Source organism: Phaseolus vulgaris, chromosome 5 (genome assembly GCF_000499845.2).
Source record: "Phaseolus vulgaris cultivar G19833 chromosome 5, P. vulgaris v2.0, whole genome shotgun sequence".
NCBI lineage: Eukaryota > Viridiplantae > Streptophyta > Magnoliopsida > Fabales > Fabaceae > Phaseolus > Phaseolus vulgaris.
In genome coordinates, this window is record NC_023755.2 from 40,132,627 (window position 1) to 40,154,792 (window position 22,166).

General features: G+C 28.8%; 4 protein-coding genes across 7 annotated transcripts; 1 reads left to right on the top strand and 3 right to left on the bottom strand.

Annotated features, from left to right (window-relative positions):
• Positions 1–75: 75 nt before the first annotated feature.
• Positions 76–2,537, bottom strand: LOC137836009 (peptide deformylase 1A, chloroplastic/mitochondrial-like). 4 transcript variants are annotated; one of them, XM_068644810.1, is made up of 4 exons: positions 2,086–2,537; positions 1,894–1,983; positions 1,710–1,777; positions 76–620 (listed from the first exon to the last, which is right to left on the bottom strand). In XM_068644810.1, exons 1-4 carry the CDS (start codon positions 2,452–2,454, stop codon positions 383–385), a joined length of 765 nt encoding a protein of 254 aa, XP_068500911.1. In that variant the 5' UTR covers positions 2,455–2,537; the 3' UTR covers positions 76–382. The 4 variants fall into 4 exon arrangements, with proteins under 4 accessions (XP_068500911.1, XP_068500912.1, XP_068500910.1 ...); XM_068644811.1 differs by having other exon boundaries at positions 1,740–1,777; positions 2,068–2,495; XM_068644809.1 differs by having other exon boundaries at positions 2,068–2,491.
• Positions 2,538–11,232: 8,695 nt separating this feature from the next.
• LOC137836011 (glyoxylase I 4-like) lies at positions 11,233–12,406 on the bottom strand. The gene is made up of 3 exons (XM_068644813.1): positions 12,147–12,406; positions 11,844–11,949; positions 11,233–11,717 (listed from the first exon to the last, which is right to left on the bottom strand). Exons 1-3 carry the CDS (start codon positions 12,299–12,301, stop codon positions 11,436–11,438), a joined length of 543 nt encoding a protein of 180 aa, XP_068500914.1. The 5' UTR covers positions 12,302–12,406; the 3' UTR covers positions 11,233–11,435.
• A 3,342-nt stretch (positions 12,407–15,748) lies between these two features.
• Positions 15,749–18,234, top strand: LOC137836017 (uncharacterized protein At2g34160-like). Its single transcript, XM_068644820.1, has 5 exons — positions 15,749–15,974; positions 16,054–16,102; positions 17,581–17,643; positions 17,766–17,830; positions 17,974–18,234. The coding sequence occupies exons 1-5, from the start codon at positions 15,858–15,860 to the stop codon at positions 18,067–18,069; spliced, it is 390 nt and encodes a 129-aa protein (XP_068500921.1). The 5' UTR covers positions 15,749–15,857; the 3' UTR covers positions 18,070–18,234.
• Positions 18,235–19,911: 1,677 nt separating this feature from the next.
• Positions 19,912–21,645, bottom strand: LOC137836018 (nodulin-30-like). Its single transcript, XM_068644821.1, has 2 exons — positions 20,794–21,645; positions 19,912–20,157 (listed from the first exon to the last, which is right to left on the bottom strand). The coding sequence occupies exons 1-2, from the start codon at positions 21,491–21,493 to the stop codon at positions 20,141–20,143; spliced, it is 717 nt and encodes a 238-aa protein (XP_068500922.1). The 5' UTR covers positions 21,494–21,645; the 3' UTR covers positions 19,912–20,140.
• Positions 21,646–22,166: the final 521 nt, after the last annotated feature.

Sequence of the window (22,166 nt, forward strand, 5' to 3'; positions counted from 1 at the left end):
TCAGCAGCGCATAAATGGTAAAGGAACATTACTTGAATAGACTAATAATAAACATACAACTTAATATCTCAAAAGTAAAACAAAAACACGTAGCGTGTTTATGGTACATACCCAAGATTCGTTGTATACACAGTGTAAAAAGCTAGGGATGATTAATATCAAGAATATTGAAACTTGTATGAAGTGAATTGATCAGACAGAAAGGCAGAATTCAGACACTGAAAAGTGAGTGAAATTTAGTCACTCCCCAAACTCTAAATATTTCTAACTTAATGCATCTGGACTACATGCTAAGATCTACAAGTGACGACTTTTCACTAACATGAACAAGAAATTTGTGAAGAAGCTGTTTCAAAGCTTCAAGCTCTAAAAAGCAACAGTGTTAGCGAGGGCCAAGTTTGGGGCATCCACGGGCAAGAGGCTTAGAACTGTTTTCTGGAGCTCTGAAAGTTCGAGGTACCATCTTATCAACATACAGTGTTCCATCCAAGTGATCACACTCATGTTGTAAAATCCGAGCCTGCCAACCAGTGGCATTTATTTTGATGGGTTTCCCGTAACGATCAAAACCTTCGACCTCAACATCAAGGTGTCGCTCTACCACAGCGTAACCAACAACACTGCAAAATGTCATTACAGATGAAGATGTTCTTATATGTTAAATTATGACAACAACATTGACTAGCTGTTAGCTCAACAATAGTTAATCAACAAATTCAATTGGACCCAATCAGGTTGGTGGACAATCTCACTGAAAACGTGGCACATTTACAAGAGAGAGGGATAATATTGTTAAGAGATCCCACTGTTCTTTTGCACATGCCCTTTTGAAACTGCTTTTAAACCTCCACAAACTCTATTGAATATCGAAAGCCACATTTAAAAAATAAGGAAAAGAACATACAGATAAGATACAAAAATTAAGACAAACATGGTTGAAACTTAAACCCAAGCTACAACAGAATATGGAGGTCACAGCTTCTTGTGATCTCAAAGTTTAGAAATCATCTAAGCAATCATCTTATAGATAATTTATAGATATTAGCAGAACTTTTACGTACCGGTTACATGCACGAACTGAAGACTCATCGTTTGGAAAGCAAATAAGAAATTTGCGACATTTTAGTTTAGCCCTTAACAACTTCAATCACATTAACTCTGAACCATTCTTTAAAATGGAAGAATATATATACATATGGTATATGTATAGAAAATCTTCAGATAATATGGTATCATACTAGTAATCACTTGAAAACAAGTGGATCTTTTTTATTTGTTCCATAATCTCTTCTTTGTTATGCTAAAGTAATTGAGAAAATTAAAGGCAGGATGCTGGTCTCGGGAAATTTGAAGCCATAACTCAAGAAATGACCGACTGCGTCAAGAGTCTAGACAGACACTTAAATATACAGCACGCTCTCTATCATTGATTAAAGATTGTTGCAAAAACATAAAACCATGATTGAGACTCATTTAAATGTGACGAAAGAATTTCAAAATTTAGTAATGTGAAATAAATTTTCAATCAATAATAAAGAGTGAGTTCAAACAAGTGTATAGCAAAGTATGTTACCAGCATTTCTCAATGTAGAATTCCTAAAAGTAAAAACACAAATGCATCTGCCACTGAATGTTACTATAAGGAGGAATGGAGATATTGAAACTTATGGAAAAGCAAGTAATGAATTGTTAACAAGGTATAGGCACACCTCAAGCATCCTTCAAAAAAGAGTGCAGACCTGTTGGTCTTCTTCTTCAGCTTAGGATTCAAGATCACCTACCTCAAATCAAGAGAGCTGAATGAATTTGCATATTATGATGTGAAGTTGAATTGAATAGTTCTCTATTGTTTGCATTGCATAGAATTGGAGATGGAGACAGACATAGACATACCATAAGATGAAAAGGTCTTCTATCTTGTTCTTTGAGCGCTTCCTCATCATCATAACCCATATATTCTTCTTTATCTTCCAAAACAATTATCTACACACAAACACATAAAAGAAATCATATATTTCGATGCGATTGCATAGGTAAGTGTTATTGATCCAGAAAATGATAAGGCACATTAGATAAGATAGAAACCCTAAGGGAAATTCCAATCTGTGGAGCAGCGAGACCAACACCAGGTGCCTTTCGCATGACGCGGATCATGTCGTCGATGATCTTCTGTACTCTCTCTGATTTCATCTCTGACGCCTCAACTTCTTTGGCTCGCTCGTGCAGAACCGGTTCTCCGGCTTTCACAATTTTCGGTAACTTCCATGCTCCGTCCATCAACCATCCCGAACCTGAGCTCATCCTCTTCCCTGCCATTCCGTTCGTGCTGGTGGTGGTGGTGGTGGTGCTGCTGCTGCTTCGAAGGCACCCGTGCATTACGACGCCGTTTCGTAAGAGGTACGCCGCCACCGGAACCACGCGCAGCCGCAACGCCACCAGCTGCACCGCTTCCATGCTTTCTTCTTTCACCCACTCCCATATTCAAATTAATTTCATTTTATTCTATTTTCTATTTCGGAAAAGGAAAATAATAGTTTAGAACTTTATGAGATGGATTTAAAAATAAATATAAATAATTAAAAGTAGTTTATAATTAAATAATATAAAAAAATATTAAAATAATAATATTTGGAATTATAATATAATTATATACAAAATTATAATGGTTAATGTATCATTACGAAAAATATGGTTGAAAGCATAGATTTACCGTTTTTTTTTCTCTTATATATATAATATTGCCAATTTATTTAGTCAAATATACTTAACTTAAAATTTAGGTTGAGAATTCGGTCAGAAAAAACCGAAATTTAAGTTTTTTTTTCTATTTTTTATTTAAATTATATTGGTAACTAATTTTGATTTAAAAAACAATTAGATAAATTTGTTTAATAATTAATATATTTAATATAGTTTTAAAAATGGCATAAAAGTAGTTAGTTAATTAAAATATATTTTAATAAGAATTAAGAATTTATAATTAATAATCAATAATATTTAATTTCAATTTTGAGTATTATTGAAAATTAACGAAAAAAAATAATGATTATTTTAAAATTATGATAGAGTAAAAATAAAAATATTTTCAATATGAAAAAATAATTTTAAAATAGTTATTTTAATTATTACATATGGAATTATAAAGAAGGTGGAACATGTATATCAATATCATCCGGAAATGAATTATTTAGATAATAAAAGCGTGAAAACTATTATTCGTTATAAAATTACTAAATAAATTAAAAAAGGTTTTATTACTATCTTCCGAAAAAGTAAAAACCAAGTTAATTGCGTTTTAGTAATGTCCTTTAAAAATATTAGTTTTATTAATGATTATTTTAAAATCCATATTTAAAACAATTGATATTACTTCACTATATAAACCTTTGCATAAACAAAATAATGATGATAATGTTAAAAGATACTAAATAATATTTGCTAAAAATTGAATATGCACTTTAACTTTTATTTTTATGAGTATCTTATCACTTTCATAGTACATATCACATCCGAATCATGTTTATTTTTTATAAAAATGTTTTTATATTAAGTATTATTATGCAACTTGACATCTCAAACATTCAGGTATACTGACAACTCAAGTAACAACACAATAATTTATCATCACATAAAAAATATTATTAAAAATAAAATTAAAGAAAATATAAAAATATAGAAAATTAGGACAAAATCTATATATTAAAAAAAATATGTATATAAACTATATTTATTTATAAATAATTCTATAAAACCATAAATTCTAAATCTTAAACCCTAAACCCAGAAAAAATTCACTTATGTATTTATAAGTATCTGGTATGTATTTATAACTATATGGTATAAGTTTGGTTTGTGTCTGCTTTAGCATTTATGTTGTGCATCACATTCGTCTAATGCTTTTATATCTATATAATTAACATTGCTTTGTGTGTCAAGAGAATATGTGGTATAAGGTTTTCAAATTGATATGCTAATTTTCAAATTAGGGTTTTTGATAAAGATGTTGTGGTATAGAAGGAAGTGTAGGTGTTGCAAATAGAAAAGCCTTTATGTACCCATTTGGCATTTTGTGAGAGAAATAGGAATTCCCCATGCCTCTTAATCAATGCCACGTATGGGAATCACATGCCCATCATCATATTTAATGCACATACATTGCACCCATCTAATCTATTATGGTTTAGACAGGTCGGTATAGATGCTCAATAATTTATCTTCTCCATCATTGCTTTTCAACAATTTTAACTACACTTACAACTATATCAAAACATTAGCATTTCGTACAAAGAAAAAGTTTGTTTTCAACTCAAACTAGAAGATAATATGAAGATAATAAATATATGCATCTTCTTCCTCATATATAGTGATTCAAATTTCACTCACACTCACTAAAACTTTTTCTGTTGTTATTTCTAAGATGTTAAACACATTTTTTATGTCGATATTCATTATATATTAGTGAGTAGATATTGACATTCTTCAACTCGTAGTTAATATTATATATTTATGGGTAATTCGATAACAAATAAGTTAATATAAAATTATGAAACTTTGATTAAAATAAATTTTAAATAACTCTAATAATATATTAAAAAGTTATAAAATTAAATTATAAAGGTTTAATTACCTTTTTCGTTCCTATATTTATAGTTAATAGTTAATTTGGTACCGTGGTTTTAAAAAAATTCAATTTGGTCCCTAAGTTTTTTTAAAATGTATTCAAAATGGTCCTTTCTGTTAAATATCACCAAACGGTGTTAAGTGGTGCTTATGTGGCAGACACGTGTAAGTTACGTGGATAGTGCTTACATTACTTTAGTGAATACTGAATTATGGTTTAGGTTATTCAAATTGGGGATTTCGAATTTCTGATTTAGGGTTTCTAATACGAGGATTGCTCCCCTGGTTGGATTCTGTGGTGCGCTTCCCAACTTCGATTCCATTCGGAGGTGTGCTCCCCTCATTTGATTCTGTGGTGCGAGTGAATTCGGAGGTGCGATCTTAATTGAAACTGCAACTCTAATTAATCAGTTAACCAACATAGTTTCAATTATGAAGTTTACTTCGCTCACTGCAACCATTGTGGAATTGTCCATTAGACCACAGAATCCAACCAGGGGAGCAATCCTCGTATCAGAAACCCTAAATCAGAAATTCGAAATCCCCAATTTGAATAACCTAAACCCTAATTCAGTATTCACCAAAGTAATGTAAGCACAATCCACGTAACTTACACGTGTCTGCCACATAAACACCACTTAACGCCGTTTGGTGATATTTAACATAAAGGACCATTTTGAATACATTTTAAAAAACTTAGGAACGAAATTGAATTTTTTAAAAACCATTGTACTAAATTGACTATTGGTTATAAATATAGAGACGAAAAAGGTAATTAAACTAATTATAAAATAAAATTTTGATTCAATTATATTATATTTATTAATTATTTTTATATTTAGTTGATGTGTGATTCCAAAACTATTTAGAAACTTAATTGATAGTGAATGTAAAAGAAAGTCACAGTTATAATCCTATAAAATAAAATATTTATTATAATTTGTGAAACATGGCGTCTTGAAACCTGATCCTGGGAGGCAGGAATGGGCATATCACCATGTCTTAAGCCGCAAGATGAAATTCAACGGTGCATTGCACATGCCACAACCGCGTGGGATGGACAATAATTTCTTTTTTTCTTACTCAAATTTTAGCATATATTATTAAGAAATGAATTATTGAGTGAATTGGAAAATTAATTTGAATATTATATATATATATATATATATATATTAATTATTATGGTTGACGTTGACGTGATCTGATAATCATATTTTAATGTGATTATTTTAATATGATTATGTCTATATCTTATTATGTTAATTACTTTGATTTTTGATTGATGTTTTGTAAAGTTCTTTTGTATTCTTAATTTAATTCAGTGTTAAAGAAGTTTGATCTGAATTTTTTTATATAAAAATTAAAATATTTATAAAATATCTCATTTTATTTATTCTCGTTGATAGAAAAAAAAACAGCTAAATATTCTGTCTGAGGCACTTTTTTTTCTTCCCAGACTCAATTAACTTTGGTTTGAAGCTAAAAGCAGTGTGAAAACATTACATGAAGCAGAGGCAAAATAAAGGTATGAATTAAAAAGTAGAAACCGCATATTCCCTTCTTTGTTCATCTATAAATATGCTGCTGCATTCCACAACAAGAACACAAGCATCAACAGCAAATTTCTGATATGGAGATGGAAGGAAGATTGAGGAAGAAGCAGTTGCAGGGATCATCAGAAGAGGGATCAGAGAAGAAGGTGACAGAGGGGAGAGAGAGAACAGAGAAGGCTGTTGAAGACATCAATGCTAGTGCTGATGCATTCATCAAGAACTTCAGGAACCAGCTCCTCATTCAGAGGCTCCAATCCATAGAGAATTACCACCAAATGCTTAATAGGGGTCTCTAAATCTAATCATATCCTTAATTAATTTCCTTTCTCTTCATTTCTTGTTTCTTTTGTTGGAGAACCATGCATGGTTTGGACAAATAAAAGTATACAATCCCTATCAGTTTTAACCAATGTATGATTCCTTTGGCAACCATGGTGAAAGTTAAAGTAATATTATTTTAAACTTTTTTTTTTAATCTCATGTCGATTAGAGATACGATCAATTCATAGTATTAAGAAGTAGATTTTACGCAAAACTCAACCTCATAAAACTGGTTTATAAAGTAAGATTTGCATCCACCTATATATTATATGTGGGATCTCCAACACATTCCTCACGTAAAAGTTACACTTATATCTGAGACTATATATCATGGGTGGTCCGATAACGATCCGATATCGTGTAGCCTGGTAAGTCGAACAAAAACAGAATAGACTCAAAACGACTCCAATACCATATTAAGAAGTAAACTTTAAGTCTAATTAAATCTCATAAAAGCGATTTATAAGATAAGATTTGCACCCAGTTATATACTATATGTGTAATCTCCAACCCATAGTACATAAATAACTGCAAATCTCATCTTATAAAAATATTTTATAAAATTAAGTTAGATTTGAAGTTTACTTCTGATATTAAATTTCAATTTTACTTGAATTAAACTTAAAAAGTCATTTTTAATAGTATTAAAATCCACTTTTTAATAGTAGATGACAACGTTTTTATATTCACATCTCATAAGGTAAAGCTAAGCCTATATCATTGATATGTTAGTTCTATAAAATGATGTTTCAATAGCTTCTTTATGATGGGTTTATGTTGGGATTTCACATGATTTTTTTTTATATATAAAACATAATTTTTTTTCTGCACTTTTTTTTATCTCACACTTTTTTATGGTCATCATACTATTTATGAGTATGCAGGTTAAGTTTTATGACTACATCTTTTATAAAATTTATAACTGAAATTTAACAATCCCAAAACTAATGAGGGAAAAGTGATTTGGTTGTTAGGTCATTGATTTTAGGCATATGTATGACAATTTTTATTGGATGATAATGCATAAAGTTTTTACACTTTAACTGTATACTAATATAAAAAGTTATGCATTATCAACTAATTAAAAATCACTATAAATATTATTTTTAAGATAATTATTACAAAATTAAGTCAACAAAGTTACTTCACAAAAAAAAAGTCTAAAAATGAAATTTTAATTTATAAGTCACACCAACAAGTTCTAACACTCATTCAGGCTAATTCTTCCACTAATAAAATCAATTGTGATCTGCATCCAAGTACAAAAATGTTTATTTTACTCTTAAATTTTCGAATATTTATATTCACAACATAAAAAAATAATATGTGTATTCTGGATATGATCTTCCGGAACATAGGAATGTTTTTAAACACTAAGATCCAGAAAAAAAAATGCAAAATCTAAAAAAATTATAAAGATAATTTGGAGTTTAAAAAAAAATATGAGTGTAGATCATAATTCATGTATAGGCAGAATTAGCCTTACATAAAACGGAGTCAACCTAAAACTTTGGATCAGCCCAAAACTATATATGGGTTTTAAAATATTTTAAAAAACCAATGTTTTAATTAAAATACATTGTATATTATTTATTTAATTCAAGATTAAAGTATGCGACAAAAAAAATTAATGAATATCTATCTAAAAAAAAGGAAAAATAAGACAAATCAAAATGAATTATTGTTTGTAGTAATTACTTTCAACGTCATATATCTATACGAATTTTTAATTGGTTGATAATATAATTTATTTAGTATGAAAGTTATCTCAAATTAGAATTTTATCCTTTGATTTCCCCTTCACCCCTTTTATCATAAAACGGAATAAATATATTATTTAACAAATGAGCATACAAAAGTAGTGTGAATTAATCAGGAATTATTTTATGATACATTTAATAATAATAGATTCAATTGTTTCTTTCAAATTTTTTTTTATTATTCTTTCATTTTATGTGAAGGATCGTATTCAAAATGTTCAAATATTTTTTATTGAAATGTATGACAGTTTTTTTATTATTGAAATAGTAACTAAAAGTCAGTAACCATCACTATTTTCTAACCTAACTTTTTGAACCCTTCACATGCAACTTTTATTTCATGAAGACAACCTTTTTGTAATTTACTTTTGTGTCAAATTATGTTTGCAGTTCATCAAAATTGATTCTCTCGCGTCATTCAAAGTTTAATTCTTTTATCCTATTATTTATTTTATGATAATTATGTTAAAATTTCTACTAGGTTGATTTTTAAAATTTGGGAAAACTAATTATAGACGCCAAAACATAAATGAAAATGTAGTATGCAAATAATATTAACTAAACTTAGATTTTATAATAAAGTTTGATGTGAATGGAAGAAATAATTGAAGCATTTTATAATTTTTGGCATAAAAAATGGTGACGAAACAAAATTGGCATATCCAATTCAGCTTTTGTGTTTCATTGCTGGTGCTGACTCACCATGTTTACAGTCAGTAACTCTCATCCTTATTGCATCTCAATTTCAATTTCTTATCTTACTCTTTTCCCTTTCTCAATCAATCCTTGTTGATGGATATTTCACTATTTTCTTTCTTTTCATAACAACTTCACAATTCTTTTGTGTTTTTTCTTCCATGGATGGTACATGCAAAAGATACTCTGATGTTTAGGTGAGATCTTGATGTTTGGTGTAATTAATGCGGGACAATGACATACTTATTTTCAAAATCTGTGACTATTTATATGATTATCATGGACCATTTGTTATTGAGCCGAATTGGAATTTTGGATCATAATTAAGAGTGTAATATCTAATGCTTGATTACTATTTAGTTTTGTTAAAATCTTCTGGTAAACTTAATGATTTTGTTTGTGTCAGTGAACATAAATATTTTTTTAGTTTCTTTCACTGTGAAATTTATTTTCATTTCTAAGCTAAACTTTAGGTATTTGTAATAAGAAAATTACTAAAACTATTATTGTCAGTTTTTTTTGTCATAATAAATGAATTTTGAAATAGGATGTTAAGATGTGGTATTATTACAATACAAGCTAAAATTTCGTTTCTTACACATAAAAAAAAGTTGTAAGAAATCATTCCAAAAATATTTTCTTACTACAAATACTTAAACTCTAATATTTAGAGTAGGGACAAAAAATAATTTGGCATTATAACCTTTATTTTATGTGTTTCTATGTTATAACTTCTTACCCAAAATTATTAATACGAGGATTTCAAGTTTGGATTATTTAATCAAATTTTACAATTTATTTTCCCACTTCAACGTAAAATTATAGATTCATAAATACAGGTAATTAAATAAGAAATAAAATCAACCAATTTTTTTATATTTTTTAATAAACTCTAATATGTAATAAAAATATATATCACTATCATTTCCCACCCTAGATTGGTGAGTTTGTTGATTCTCAAATTTTACCTACCCTTCTAACGATGGTTGCTTCATTCTATACACATGATTAGTTATTGATTTTAAGTTTTTTAGAAAAGTGTATGCAATGTAAATAAGTAAGACTTTTTATATTGTCAATATTTATTTTTAGTTGTAATAATTAATTTAGTTTGTAATCTATAATTATTTTTTTAGATTATTGAATAATTAATTTAATATACGAGAGCATATACTTTTTATTACATAAAAAGTAATATATTAAGGGATATATACACTAAAAAAAACCAAATATGTATATGTAAAGGTAATAATTTGAAATTCAAAATATATAATCAAAAACATTTTATCTGAAATAAATAAGAGAACCCATATAATTTATATCGTAACACTAATTAATCATGTTTTTGGTATTTATGAAATTGAAAGAGTCATTTAATATAAAAATGTTAACATCATTTTAATATAACTTTAAAGTGGTTATTATGAAACTTAATACATTTGCCATTCAGTTGATTAATAAAGTTAATGTGTAAAAAAAATCAGAAGTTCGAGAATTATTAATTCAAATTAATATGTACAACATGCATGCTTCACGACTTCATCAAATGTTCATTGACACTAAAATGAATCAAACCTAAAAAACTGTTAAAAATTTCTTTTCGTGCTTAATTGGTTAACCATGCCGTTCTCTCGAATTTCCTGTTATATCTATAGCTTTGTTTATGTTTTGAACAAATGTTTCTATAATTTTTAAAATAATTTTCAGATTTAATATCTTTTGTACCGTTCATGCTCATACGATACTTGGAGGTCTGGTATCCAGTTAAAATCGACCGACATAATTAAAATCATCATGCCCTAACAGAAGATTAACGAGACTAATTAGAGATGAAACATCAAGTAATACATTTTTAATCATGATTCAAATTCTTAGTTTGACCTAATAACAAATTATCTATAATAATCATATAAATATGGACAAATTTCAAGAACTAAAGTACGTCATCATTCAGTCCTAATATTACCGAGTGTCGGACACTGAAGTCTTATTTGAACGTTAAAGTGTCTTTTACAAGTATAATTCGAATTTGAAGTTAACGAAAATGAAAAGTAAAGAAGCACGAAGAGGTCGTAAAGTTAATTTAAGTAGAGTGGAAGAAAAATAGACCGATCGATAAGGAAAGTAATCGTTCTCTTGGTTTCAACCCGAGAACATCTTTAATTCTAAACTTTAATTAAAAAAAATAAAAAAACACTACATAAATTTAAAGTTTTAAACAACAAATATTTCGTCCAATAATTCAGACCTTTTAAAAGCTTCATTATAATTTCCACTTATAATTGATAGGAAAAACTGAAAATATTTATATAAGATGAAACTCATCATTTAATATTCTTCTTCTTTATACATTCAAGAACAGTTTGTATAAGGAGCAGTTTATGCTTCAAAACAAGAACAAAATTGAGAAAAGAAACCAGAAATAAGAACACTATAACAGCATGAAGAAGAAGGAGGAGTTGATATCCATGGATGCATGTGTGACTTAAACAATAGCATTTTGAATTTTGGTTGAGTCCTGTTTCACAATCTGGTGTATCTGTCTGTGTTGAAGCATCTGAAGGTTCACTCGAGAGCATGACCTAACCATGTCACCTCCCAAAGGAATCACCGGAAGGCTATCACAGTTGCATATCTCGATCATGAACCCATCTGGGTCATGGAAAAACAACTGGTCCACTTTGATCCCACCTTCTTCCACCGTTGCACGCACGTACTCCATCTCCATTTCCTCAAGCTTCTTCTCCACTGCCACCATGCTTTCACACTGTTTTCATTCATCAACCCACACCCACAAAAACCATGTTAGTTCCTTTCATTCAGTCAATTTGTCAAACACACACCTATCATGAACAAATCAAAAAGCTGAATCAAGTAAACACCACAATCTTGCCTGGAATGATATGTGATTATCCTTTGGATTGATTTCTTTCTTTCTTGGAATCACGTTCGGCTCCTCTAATTGAAGCAAGTGAATCCCAATTCCATATCCAAATAGCCTGCACAATGATTACAAAATTTAGTCCACCCACAAGAAAATTTGAAATTTTTTGGACTGAAACAAGTTGTTTTGTTGGGGTGATGAGAGTTTTCTAAAAGCTCGTTCTCTGATAAACACGCAAACACACAATTTTCACACACAATTTTCACCGAGATACCCTTAGAGTTCATTTTTGGTAGGAAAAAATTGAATTACCATGCGCCGTCAAAATCAAATGATCCTGGCCTTCTGATGGGGAAGAAGCCGAGAACGTTCTGATAGAAGTTGATGGATTTTACGACGGAGGTGCAGACGAGGGAGATGTGGTTGACGGACTTTAGGTGCAGAGGGTTTTCTACGATTTCTTTCATTTTCTGAAGCAACAAACCAAGAGTTGAAAATGCAAAACCAGAGAGAGAGAAGAAGAAGATAGAAAGGGAAGGAGCAGAAGAAAAAAAAGAGAGGAAGTGCACCTACCAAGGCGAAATGGCTGGGAACTATATATAGAAGGCAAGTCGCCATGAGTCCCACATCGATGGATATTTTTTTTTGACACCTCGTTTCCACGTTAGCCAATCACCGGTCAAATCCACGCCCCCATCAAATCCAATTAGAAAAACGTTAAATGCAATTCCATGAACAGTGTAATAGTATTGCCATTTTTCTTATATTTTATTTATTAAAGTTGTTTCAAAGTATTCTTTTAACAATAAAAAATAAATAAATTTGAATCACTTTAGGAGTGGTTCAACCTTACACCTTTATATAAAATAAAATATCTAAGACACTCCATCTTAAAACTCGCACGTCTAGGATTACAAAATACTCCTGACTTAACCTAAAAATAAATACCCTAAAAACAAACACTTGAGTTAAAAGATATATCAAGAAACCATCATCATACAGATCGAAGGTTTGAGACACCACTCGTAAAAGGAGAACAAACCAGAGAGACTACTTTGACGTAATCCAATATCAAGTCTTCACTTGAACCAAAACAACTACTTCTAAACCATCGACAACTCCCCCATTCAAGATTACGTTGTTTCAAAACCTAAGTTCTTTAATTTCTTCTAAAATAATCTTAAATTATTCAAAAGAAACTTCTTTCAATACAAAATTATATCAAATTATAAGTTGGAATCTAACTTTGGTAATTTAGTAAGATTGTGGTTGCAAATTTTAAGGGGCTATAATTAGATTTTTATAGTAGCTTTGCAAATTACTTAACAAATATATAAGTCGTATTTGAAGATTGACTATGTTAGACTTCTTAATAAAAGTCTCGTAAAATAAAATTAATTGAGCCTTATATAAATTGAATGTATTTTTGGGATATAAGGGAGTGAAGAATAATTGAGGATCACGAAACCCTTCAACAGTATAATTTTGAATTGAATGTGCCATGATTTCATCTTATATACACTGCACAAGGTCACAAGTTATAGTGCATTAATTTTTGCATTAATTTTCACAAGTTTGAAGTCTTTGATATTCTTTATGACACTCTTCTTTTATGATACACATTCTAAGCTCCAACGTAATAATTTGGAACAAACATTAAAGGATGTCACAGTGTTAAAGATGAATGAATGTCATTTTTTTCAAGTTTAGACATCTTTTTCATCAAGTTTGAAGAATAAAAAACACTTTCACTTAGAAAATAGACGTGTCAATTCATCAGCATATTTGATTTTATCTATTTAATTAATTGAGATCCTCATATCATAGAATAACATCTTAGATCATACCTAAGTTGGAAGATCCCCTTTTTAGAAAGATTGGTTATATTTTGATTTTTTTTTTTATAAATTAGTAATATATTATTCTAAAATATAAGAAAATTATCAAGTGTTTTAGTCTTTTGGTCAAAAGACTTTTTTGGATACTCGTGAGAGTAGATGAAATTTCTTAGTTTTTATCTTTCATTATACACAAATTTTAATCCTTTTTACTTTTAATAATTTTATTTTTATAGTAAATGTTTCATTTTTTTAAACTTTTTTCATTCAAATAAATCAACCTTGCACTATGAATAAAAAACTAAATAATGAAAAAAAAATCTTGTTTTGGAGTCCATATTTCCCACACTTCATTTTCTTGTTTTAAATACCTCCTTAAAGATTTTTTTCTAATAACACAAGGAAGCTATTGCTTTCATTGGTTAGTATCCATGCATTATGTCTGAATTAATTTTCACTATTATATGTCTCCATTATTTTCTTCAAGATTTTCATTACTTGAGCCCACATGAATAAATAGCAGAAAAAAAAGATGTGAAGCACGATAAATTATTTCTGGACAAATAACATAATCACTTTAGTTACCTAATATAATGAAGACAACATCGATCCACTGATTTTCCATTTTTATATTTTAATTTCGTTGTTTTTTTGACAGTATAAATATCTTTTAACTATATAAAATAGATTTATACTCAATATATAAAAAAAATTATTTATATTCTTCCAAAGTCAAGGTCGGATTCTTTATAGAGTAATTTTGTTTATTTTCTGCTCCGGTCTTTTTGTATACGTAATAATATAATATTCTATTAATACAAATTTAATTAGTTCGATTTTTACAAAACTGAGTTGGTTTAAATTATAAAAAAAATTGAGAAATGAAAACTAAATCAAACGAATAAAATATAATTAGTTTGATTTTTTTCAAAAATACAGTCTAACTTGTACTTGAGAATTTACTTAGGAGTTCCATATGAAAAATATAATAAAATATTTAATGTAATTTTTAAATTTAGAGAAATATTTTGCATGCAAAGTATGACTTAAGTCGTAAAAAACATTTAAAGCAATGTAATTGCTTTGAAGTAGTGATTAAAATATGGAAAAAAGAGATTCTGTGGGCATATGTAAGGGGTTTTGGTATTATGGCGATATAATAAATTAGCACTTGCTCAACATTAATAGTACAATATTAAATATGTGTCGTTTCTGTATACTTTATAATATATAATATGGTTTAAGCAAGAAACCTATTATAGTGACTGTTTTTATTCTTAATGAAAGTTTAATTGTGAATACACGTCTTTACAAAGAAAATTATTAAATAAAATTTAACTTTAAAACAAAAAAACAAAAAATAGTTAAGAGAGCTGGAAATCCAACATTAGTCAAGATCGACCGATATAACCCAATTCATTATATCCAAATAAAAAATTAACCAGACTAATCAGTGGTCAAATATTTAGTAATACACTATTAATTTCGATTAAAAACTCTAATCCGACCGAATAACAAAGAACTCATGATAACCATATAAATAGACACCAATTTCAAGAAACAGGTAAGTCGTCATTCAGTATTAATAGTACCGAGTGTCGAATACAGAAATTTCACTTAAGTATCAGAGTGTCTTTTACAAGTATCATCCGAGTTTGGAGTTCGTGAAGACAAGAAGGAAGAGAGTGAAATGAGAGTACAAATACCATTTTAAGGAGAATGGAAGAGAGGTAGACCGATCAATCAAGAAGAAAGACAATTGTTCTCTTGGTCCCAACTCTGAGAACATTTTTAATATATATATATATTATGGAAAAGAATTTTTAAAATTCAAAAATATGTTTAAGAAATCCAAATCTGAAAATGTATTATGTAAAAGGATTCTAGATTTTCAGATTTTTTTAAGATATTTTTATGATTTTGTAGGAATATTTTCGTCATTTTAATGATAGATTGGGTGCAGGGAGAAATTGGTATGGTGCAAAGAGAATGTTTCTAAAGAACACGGGCTTGGCCCAGTATGATTGAGTTTGGTGAATATAAGATTGGGCCCAGGCCCGTGGGAGGGAGAAAGGAGTACACGGCTTTTTTTCATTTCTGAATCACATTTGATAGAGAAGTCGTTAGGGTTTTTGGTTGTTAGCATCATCGCGCGAGTGTGTGAGTGAGAGAGAAAGAGAGAAGAATGGAAGCCATAACAGAGGGAGTGAACAACATCAACATCACCGATTCCTACAAGAAGAATCGCATTCAGGTCTCCAACACCAAGAAGCCCCTCTTCTTCTACGTTAATCTCGCCAAGGTATATCAGATTTTCAAGCTCGTTAGAGTTTCATTTCATTTCATTTCTTTCCTCATGTTTCATTTTTCCGTTTCTGCAGAGATACATGCAACAGCATAACGAGGTCGAACTTTCAGCACTAGGAATGGGTATTCAAATCCCTATCGCCTTATTTCTCTCTGTTTTGAGTTTTATTCGTTGAATTTCGCTGCTGTTGGTTCTATTGCTTGCTTATTGATTTACAATGTGGAATCAATCCTTTCTGTTCATTCAGGTTGCTGAATATAACTCTGTTCTGTTGGAAATTGTTTATAAACCAAAGAATAATTGCATTTCAAAAGTCTTGCATTCGTTGAACAGAACATTACTCTTGGAAACAGACATAAATTGATTAGGTTTCACTGGCTGAACTTTTGAATTCCTTCAGTCTTGTTGTTTGATTCAGGCCTTTCGTATTTTCCTCTGAATTAAACTTTCTGTACTGTGATGCTGGTGTTAAACTTTCTATATATGTACTTATGCTCAGTTTTAAAGCATCATATCACTGGCCTTCTATGCTCCGATGCCTCGTGAAATTCCAGATAAGTCGTAGGTTTGTTTGCTTTGCTGACCCCATGGTATCCTTGGGCTAGGCCTAGGAGTAAGAACTGAAGTGTGTATAATCTGACTTTGTCAAATTGGACAAGCTAATTTTTGACGTAGCTGTATTTTGGAGGTTTGTCCTTGACTGATGATTAACTTCGTGAGAGTTACCTACATGGGCATTTCGTCCAGTTTGGGTTTGAAGTATAATCCATTACATAGATATGAAAAAATGGCGTGTACGTCGTGTAAGATGAAAATTCTATTGCAGTTATTAATATTATAATTCGAACTTACTAATATTAGAAATATAAATGGTAATAAAATCAAAGGTATTAATAATAAGTTAGAGTTTACCCAGGCAATCAATGTCAATCTAGGAGCAATAAGATGTACGGTTGAAGTCGAAAAATGAAAGTTGGTTATGAAATTAATAGAAAAATAGCATAATGAGTTAGATAAAATTAGGCTAATTCGAAGTGGAAAGTTGAAAGGAAGAAGAATGGTACATAGAAAAAAACAATAGACTGGTAAAGTGTGAAGGAACAGAAAAATTACAGTCTTATGTGTAATGTTTAAGGCAGAAGGGTTTCAAAAGCTATTATGTTCTCATAGCAAAAAATGCATAGAAAATTAGGGAGAAATCACAAATTTACCCGAAGAATATACCTAAACTATGTTGTTTTAGGGTTAACAATTTGGTTTTTGAAGCCTATATCTTAGTAACATTGATATAGCATTCAAATAGCTGCTATGCTCCACTGTAGTGTGCCATTGTCTTTTATCATCTGTTATACTGGGAGAAAACTGTTGCAACAGTCTGATAAGTATATTTCAATAATGGAATGTTAGATAGAGTAACTCATAAAATTTTATAATTGAGAGGCAATATTTTTATGTTGCTATCATGTTGTTCCCTTAATTAGTAGATTACAATGCAATGCTTTTTATGAGACTTTCTACTCCTCTTTTTTCTATTCTCTTTCCTTGATTCCAATCTTAATATGATTTCGGATTTTTCAACCCGTTTTTTTTTGTTTTGCAGCTATTGCCACAGTGGTAACTGTTGCTGAAATTTTGAAAAACAACGGACTTGCTGTTGAGAAGAGTGAGATTCTATTTTTTCCCATTTCTTTCCTGTGAAATCCCTTCCCTTCTTGTCACCTCTATCAGATTCTTCAGTGCACAAATAATCTAATCTAATTTGTTAATGACGCAATCTTCATGCAGAAATCACGACATCAACTGTTGATATAAAGGACGATTCTAGAGGTAGACCTGTTCAAAAGGCCAAGGTAAGTCTAGAAACAAATTTGTGTTCACTCTAGAATGTTTTCTTGGAGCTTGTTTGGCCTTGATGTGTGTGTGATTCCTACCCATAGTTTTGGAATCTGCTTTACAACTAGCCTAAGTTTTTGCATTTCATAACTCGTTTTAGATTGAAATAGTACTTGGGAAGACAGCAAACTTCGACGAATTGATGGCTGCTGCAGCTGCTGAAGACGGTGAAAATGGGGACGAGCAAAACGCATAAATTTCCTAAAAATTACGCCTGAATCTGTTGAAGAAATGTACCGCTTCGTAATTTGCGTTTTTATTGTGGCGAGGTAGAGGACACGTCTTTATAGACTGACCTGCTATATTGAACAACAAAATTCCTTGTTTCTTTTCTCTATAAAATAGGCATTTCTTAATTTCATTTTTTGCTTCGTTTTATGTATCAATTCTAGTGCTCTAATCTCTATGAATTTGTCAATCTATGTCAATTGCAGCTCAACCTTACATTTCCTCCCTTATTTCAGCAACACAATCTAATTAAAAAAACTTGTATTAAATTGATGAAATACACTTCTAAACAATATTTCGGTGGAAACTGAAAAGTATTATGAAAAGGGTCTATTTAAATGATAATATTCTAAACTAAGAAATTTGTCTGTGTCTGACATATGTGTCAGACACTAATATTTCTATGACACTCACACTTGTAGGACGTTCATATGTTTAATTTGTGTTTAATTTGAAAAATATTTATTGAATTTTTAATAATCATAAAAAAAATATGTTTAATTTGTGTTTAATTTGAAAAATATTTATTAAATTTTTAATAATCATAAAAAAAATACATTAATTTTATGAAACTTCTAATACTTGTATGATATTTATAGGACATGTATTCATATGTTTAATTTGAAAAATATTTGTTGAATTTTTAATAATCATAAAAAAATTCATTAATTTTATGAAATTTCAGTATAAATTTTTATTATGATTATAAAAATAAAAAATAAATATTTTTGAATTATATGATTATAAAAATAAGAAATAAATATTTTTGAATTTTTTTTTTTAAACATATTGTAGATAAAACTTTATTATCAATTTATAACATTTATAATTATATAATTATAAAGAAATCAACGTATAAATTTTGTCATGCTCGTTTTATACATTAATATTTAAAAGTTAGATTCTAACATTAATATGTTTGATCGGTCAAAATATTTATTTAAACCTTTTGGAATAAATAATCTAAGAGGAGTGATAAAGGTTTTTAAATAAATAACTTAATTACCCACCACATTGAATAATTTAATATTATTAAATTGTTTAATAGAAGTAATACAATATTTATCGTAAAACATTTGTCATAAAACGAAAATAATTGTGAAACATAATTAAAAGTTATATCATTGTTTTATGTTTTTTTAAAAATTTTATATTATTCTACCAAATGCATTCATAATTTTAATCCATAAAAATTCATTTAATTTTTTTTTCTCACCATGTTTCACAATTACATATTTAAACCATTTTCTTTCAATAATTATCTATCTATCAATAAATTAAATCGTTTTTATTATTTAACCTTATACCAAATTATTTTTAACCACCATTTTTTTTACATACCAGAGGTTAAGTTTTCCTTTTACTGTTCTGCTTATAAATTTTTTAATTTAAACTTTAATTAAGAAAAACCAATTTTAAACTTTAAATGGAAAAATATTTTCACACGCGCGAGTGATATTTAGCAAAATTTAATATCGAGTTCCATATTATTTGTAAAAAGCCTTAATTTTCTTGTATTTGATAATCTACAACAAAATTTAAATGAGTTTCTTTACTTGTTTTTATCACATTAGTTCTATAGTGATTGTATATTAAAAAATTCATTGAACTAGTGTTAGTTGTGAGTTTTTAAAAATGAATAATACTTTTTATATAACACATTTTAAATCATCATCAGATAAAAAAAATAGAGTTAAATCTTTTAGTAAGACCCACATAAAAATTTATTCAATACATGATACAAAATATTGGAAAGTAATATAAAAAAGTGTATTTTATGAGCTTATACTATTATAGAAGTTAAAGCATGTGAATAGAAAATCAAACTTCATTACCATGTATCATAGAGTGACATAGAATATTGAAGGTATAACAGATCTTTCACCATAAATTAAATTAAGAACGAGATTAAGAGTTTAATCTTAGCTAGAAAAAAGAGATTATTTATTACATATATAAGATGATGGAGAAAGCATTGCGATTATTGTTGTATTAGCATAATATGGCAATGCTAACTATAAGTACTTCCCCAGTATGATTTATCTTCTTGTCTTATCTGCACAAACCACAACCTTTTAAGCTTCTAAAATATAAACATTAATTCCAAAAAAAAAAAAGAAACAATGGAAAACAGAAAACATGTGAAACATCAGATATAATAAGAACACATAATGTAAGAAAAAACTATAAGAAGCCACATTTAGTGTTATGTTTTTGAAAATCCTATAATATTAATTTGTTTGATGAAACTACTTCTATTTCCATCATGAATATATCTGCTCATGTAATGGTTTTCGAAATTATTTACATATTTTTCTAAAATTTCACATGAAATGATGCATTTATATAATTTTATAATAAAATAAAACATAAAATTTATATATTATGAAATATTTTTATTTTTAGTCAATGTAATCTTAAAGTTTAAGGTTTAGTAAGTAGAAATCCTAAATCTTAAATTCTAAATCACAAACTCTAAATTTTAAATTTTAAACTTTCGGACAAGAAAAAGTTCGAGATACAATGAAATATATTTTTTAATATTTTTTGTTTTGGTTTTAATAAAAAAGTAGTGATGAAAAGGTAGAATTTTGTAGAGGTTAATCTAAAATGAGTTTTGTTAACAAAATACAGAAATAAAAGTGTGTTAATTATATTTCTTAAATCATATATATTATTAAAGAAGTCTTACCAGCAGGTGGAGCAGGAGGTGTTGGACGTTGAGGTGGTGGACGTAGAGGTGGTGGAAGTGGTGGAGGTGGTAGAGGTGGCATTTGAGTATGATACACACACTGGTTCAAAGATGGTAAGAGACAAGCTCCTAAAGTTGATGCATCAACATCAGAATCACTCAAACAACTTTGTGCACTGACTTGAGAGCAGGTTTTCAACACAGTTTGAAATTTTACTGTCTGAATGATAACCGGTAAATATTCGACTTTTGTGGGTTTAAGATTTAGGGTTTTGGAACGAGCGGAGTCATAAAGCGAGGCTTTATGATTTGCCAAGCATGCTTTCATGGAATCAAAAATGCAGTGAGACAACCCAGTTGGGTTACGGATTCCACCCTCATAGTGCATTGGATCACTGCATGTTTCAGCAACATGTGAGCTGCAATGTGTCACAAACCTCTTGAATCTTGGAGATTCGTACGCTTCAGGTTGCCCACTAAGTGTTTGATAAATGGCTTTGCTAATACCAACTCCAGCATCTTCAGCAAGATCATTGATTTCACCAGTTCCACCAATTCCATGATCTTTTGCAGGATTAGTTGCTACAGAAATTCCTGCTTCTTTTGCAGGATCAATGGTTTCAACAATTGCAGCATCTTCTGCCTCTTCTGCAACTACCACACTTAGGATCAAGAACAGAGTAATTAGTATGGCTCTCATTTTCTCCCTCAATTGGATTTCCAGTGATAAACCAATTTACAGTTTTAGATTTTGTTTGGTGCTGAGGTACATGAATTTTACAGTATATATAGAAGAATGTAGAAACCATGAACATGTTTATTATACAAATTTATAACGACCTTTCATCTTTATTACACAACCTGACTCATTTGTTTTTCAAGAGTTAAAAATATATCTACCTCTCTAACAATAAAATAAAATTAATGTATTTAATATACTATGATAAAAATCTATACGATAAAAACATTTCATAATTTATGTTAGAATTTATATTAAATAAAAATAAAAATATTTTATAGTATTTAAGTAAATTTTATCTTGAAAATTGTTTTTATAAAGTTTAAAGTATATTAATATACTAAAAATATTGTAATATTTGTATTTATTTTTTTAGTTTTTAAAAATATTATTATAACGATATATATATATATATATAATATATATATATATACGATACAAGAAAATTAGTAATTTAAAGATAAAAAAATTAGTCATTTATTAAATTAAATACTAATTTAAAGATTAAAAAATTATTAGTATTGAATGTGATTTCTATATTAATAAAATATTATAAAATAGTTTTTAAATTGAAATTTAAATTAGTTACTAAATTTTAGTTATTAATATTTTAGATTCTAAATTAGTATTAAAA

Coding starts and splice junctions, on each gene's coding strand:
- LOC137836011 (XM_068644813.1), bottom strand. CDS start 12,301: ATGAAAGAAATCGTAGAAAACCCTCTGCACCTAAAGTCCGTCAACCAC. Junction 11,950..12,146: donor TTTGATTTTGACGGCGCATG/GTAATTCAATTT, acceptor ATCATTGTGCAG/GCTATTTGGATATGGAATTG. Junction 11,718..11,843: donor ATAATCACATATCATTCCAG/GCAAGATTGTGG, acceptor GAATGAAAACAG/TGTGAAAGCATGGTGGCAGT.
- LOC137836017 (XM_068644820.1), top strand. CDS start 15,858: ATGGAAGCCATAACAGAGGGAGTGAACAACATCAACATCACCGATTCC. Junction 16,103..17,580: donor ACTTTCAGCACTAGGAATGG/GTATTCAAATCC, acceptor TTTGTTTTGCAG/CTATTGCCACAGTGGTAACT. Junction 17,644..17,765: donor CGGACTTGCTGTTGAGAAGA/GTGAGATTCTAT, acceptor ATCTTCATGCAG/AAATCACGACATCAACTGTT.
- LOC137836018 (XM_068644821.1), bottom strand. CDS start 21,493: ATGAGAGCCATACTAATTACTCTGTTCTTGATCCTAAGTGTGGTAGTT.
- LOC137836009 (XM_068644809.1), bottom strand. CDS start 2,454: ATGGAAGCGGTGCAGCTGGTGGCGTTGCGGCTGCGCGTGGTTCCGGTG. Junction 1,778..1,893: donor GAAGACCTTTTCATCTTATG/GTATGTCTATGT, acceptor GATTTGAGGTAG/GTGATCTTGAATCCTAAGCT. Junction 621..1,709: donor TTTTTTGAAGGATGCTTGAG/GTGTGCCTATAC, acceptor GACATTTTGCAG/TGTTGTTGGTTACGCTGTGG.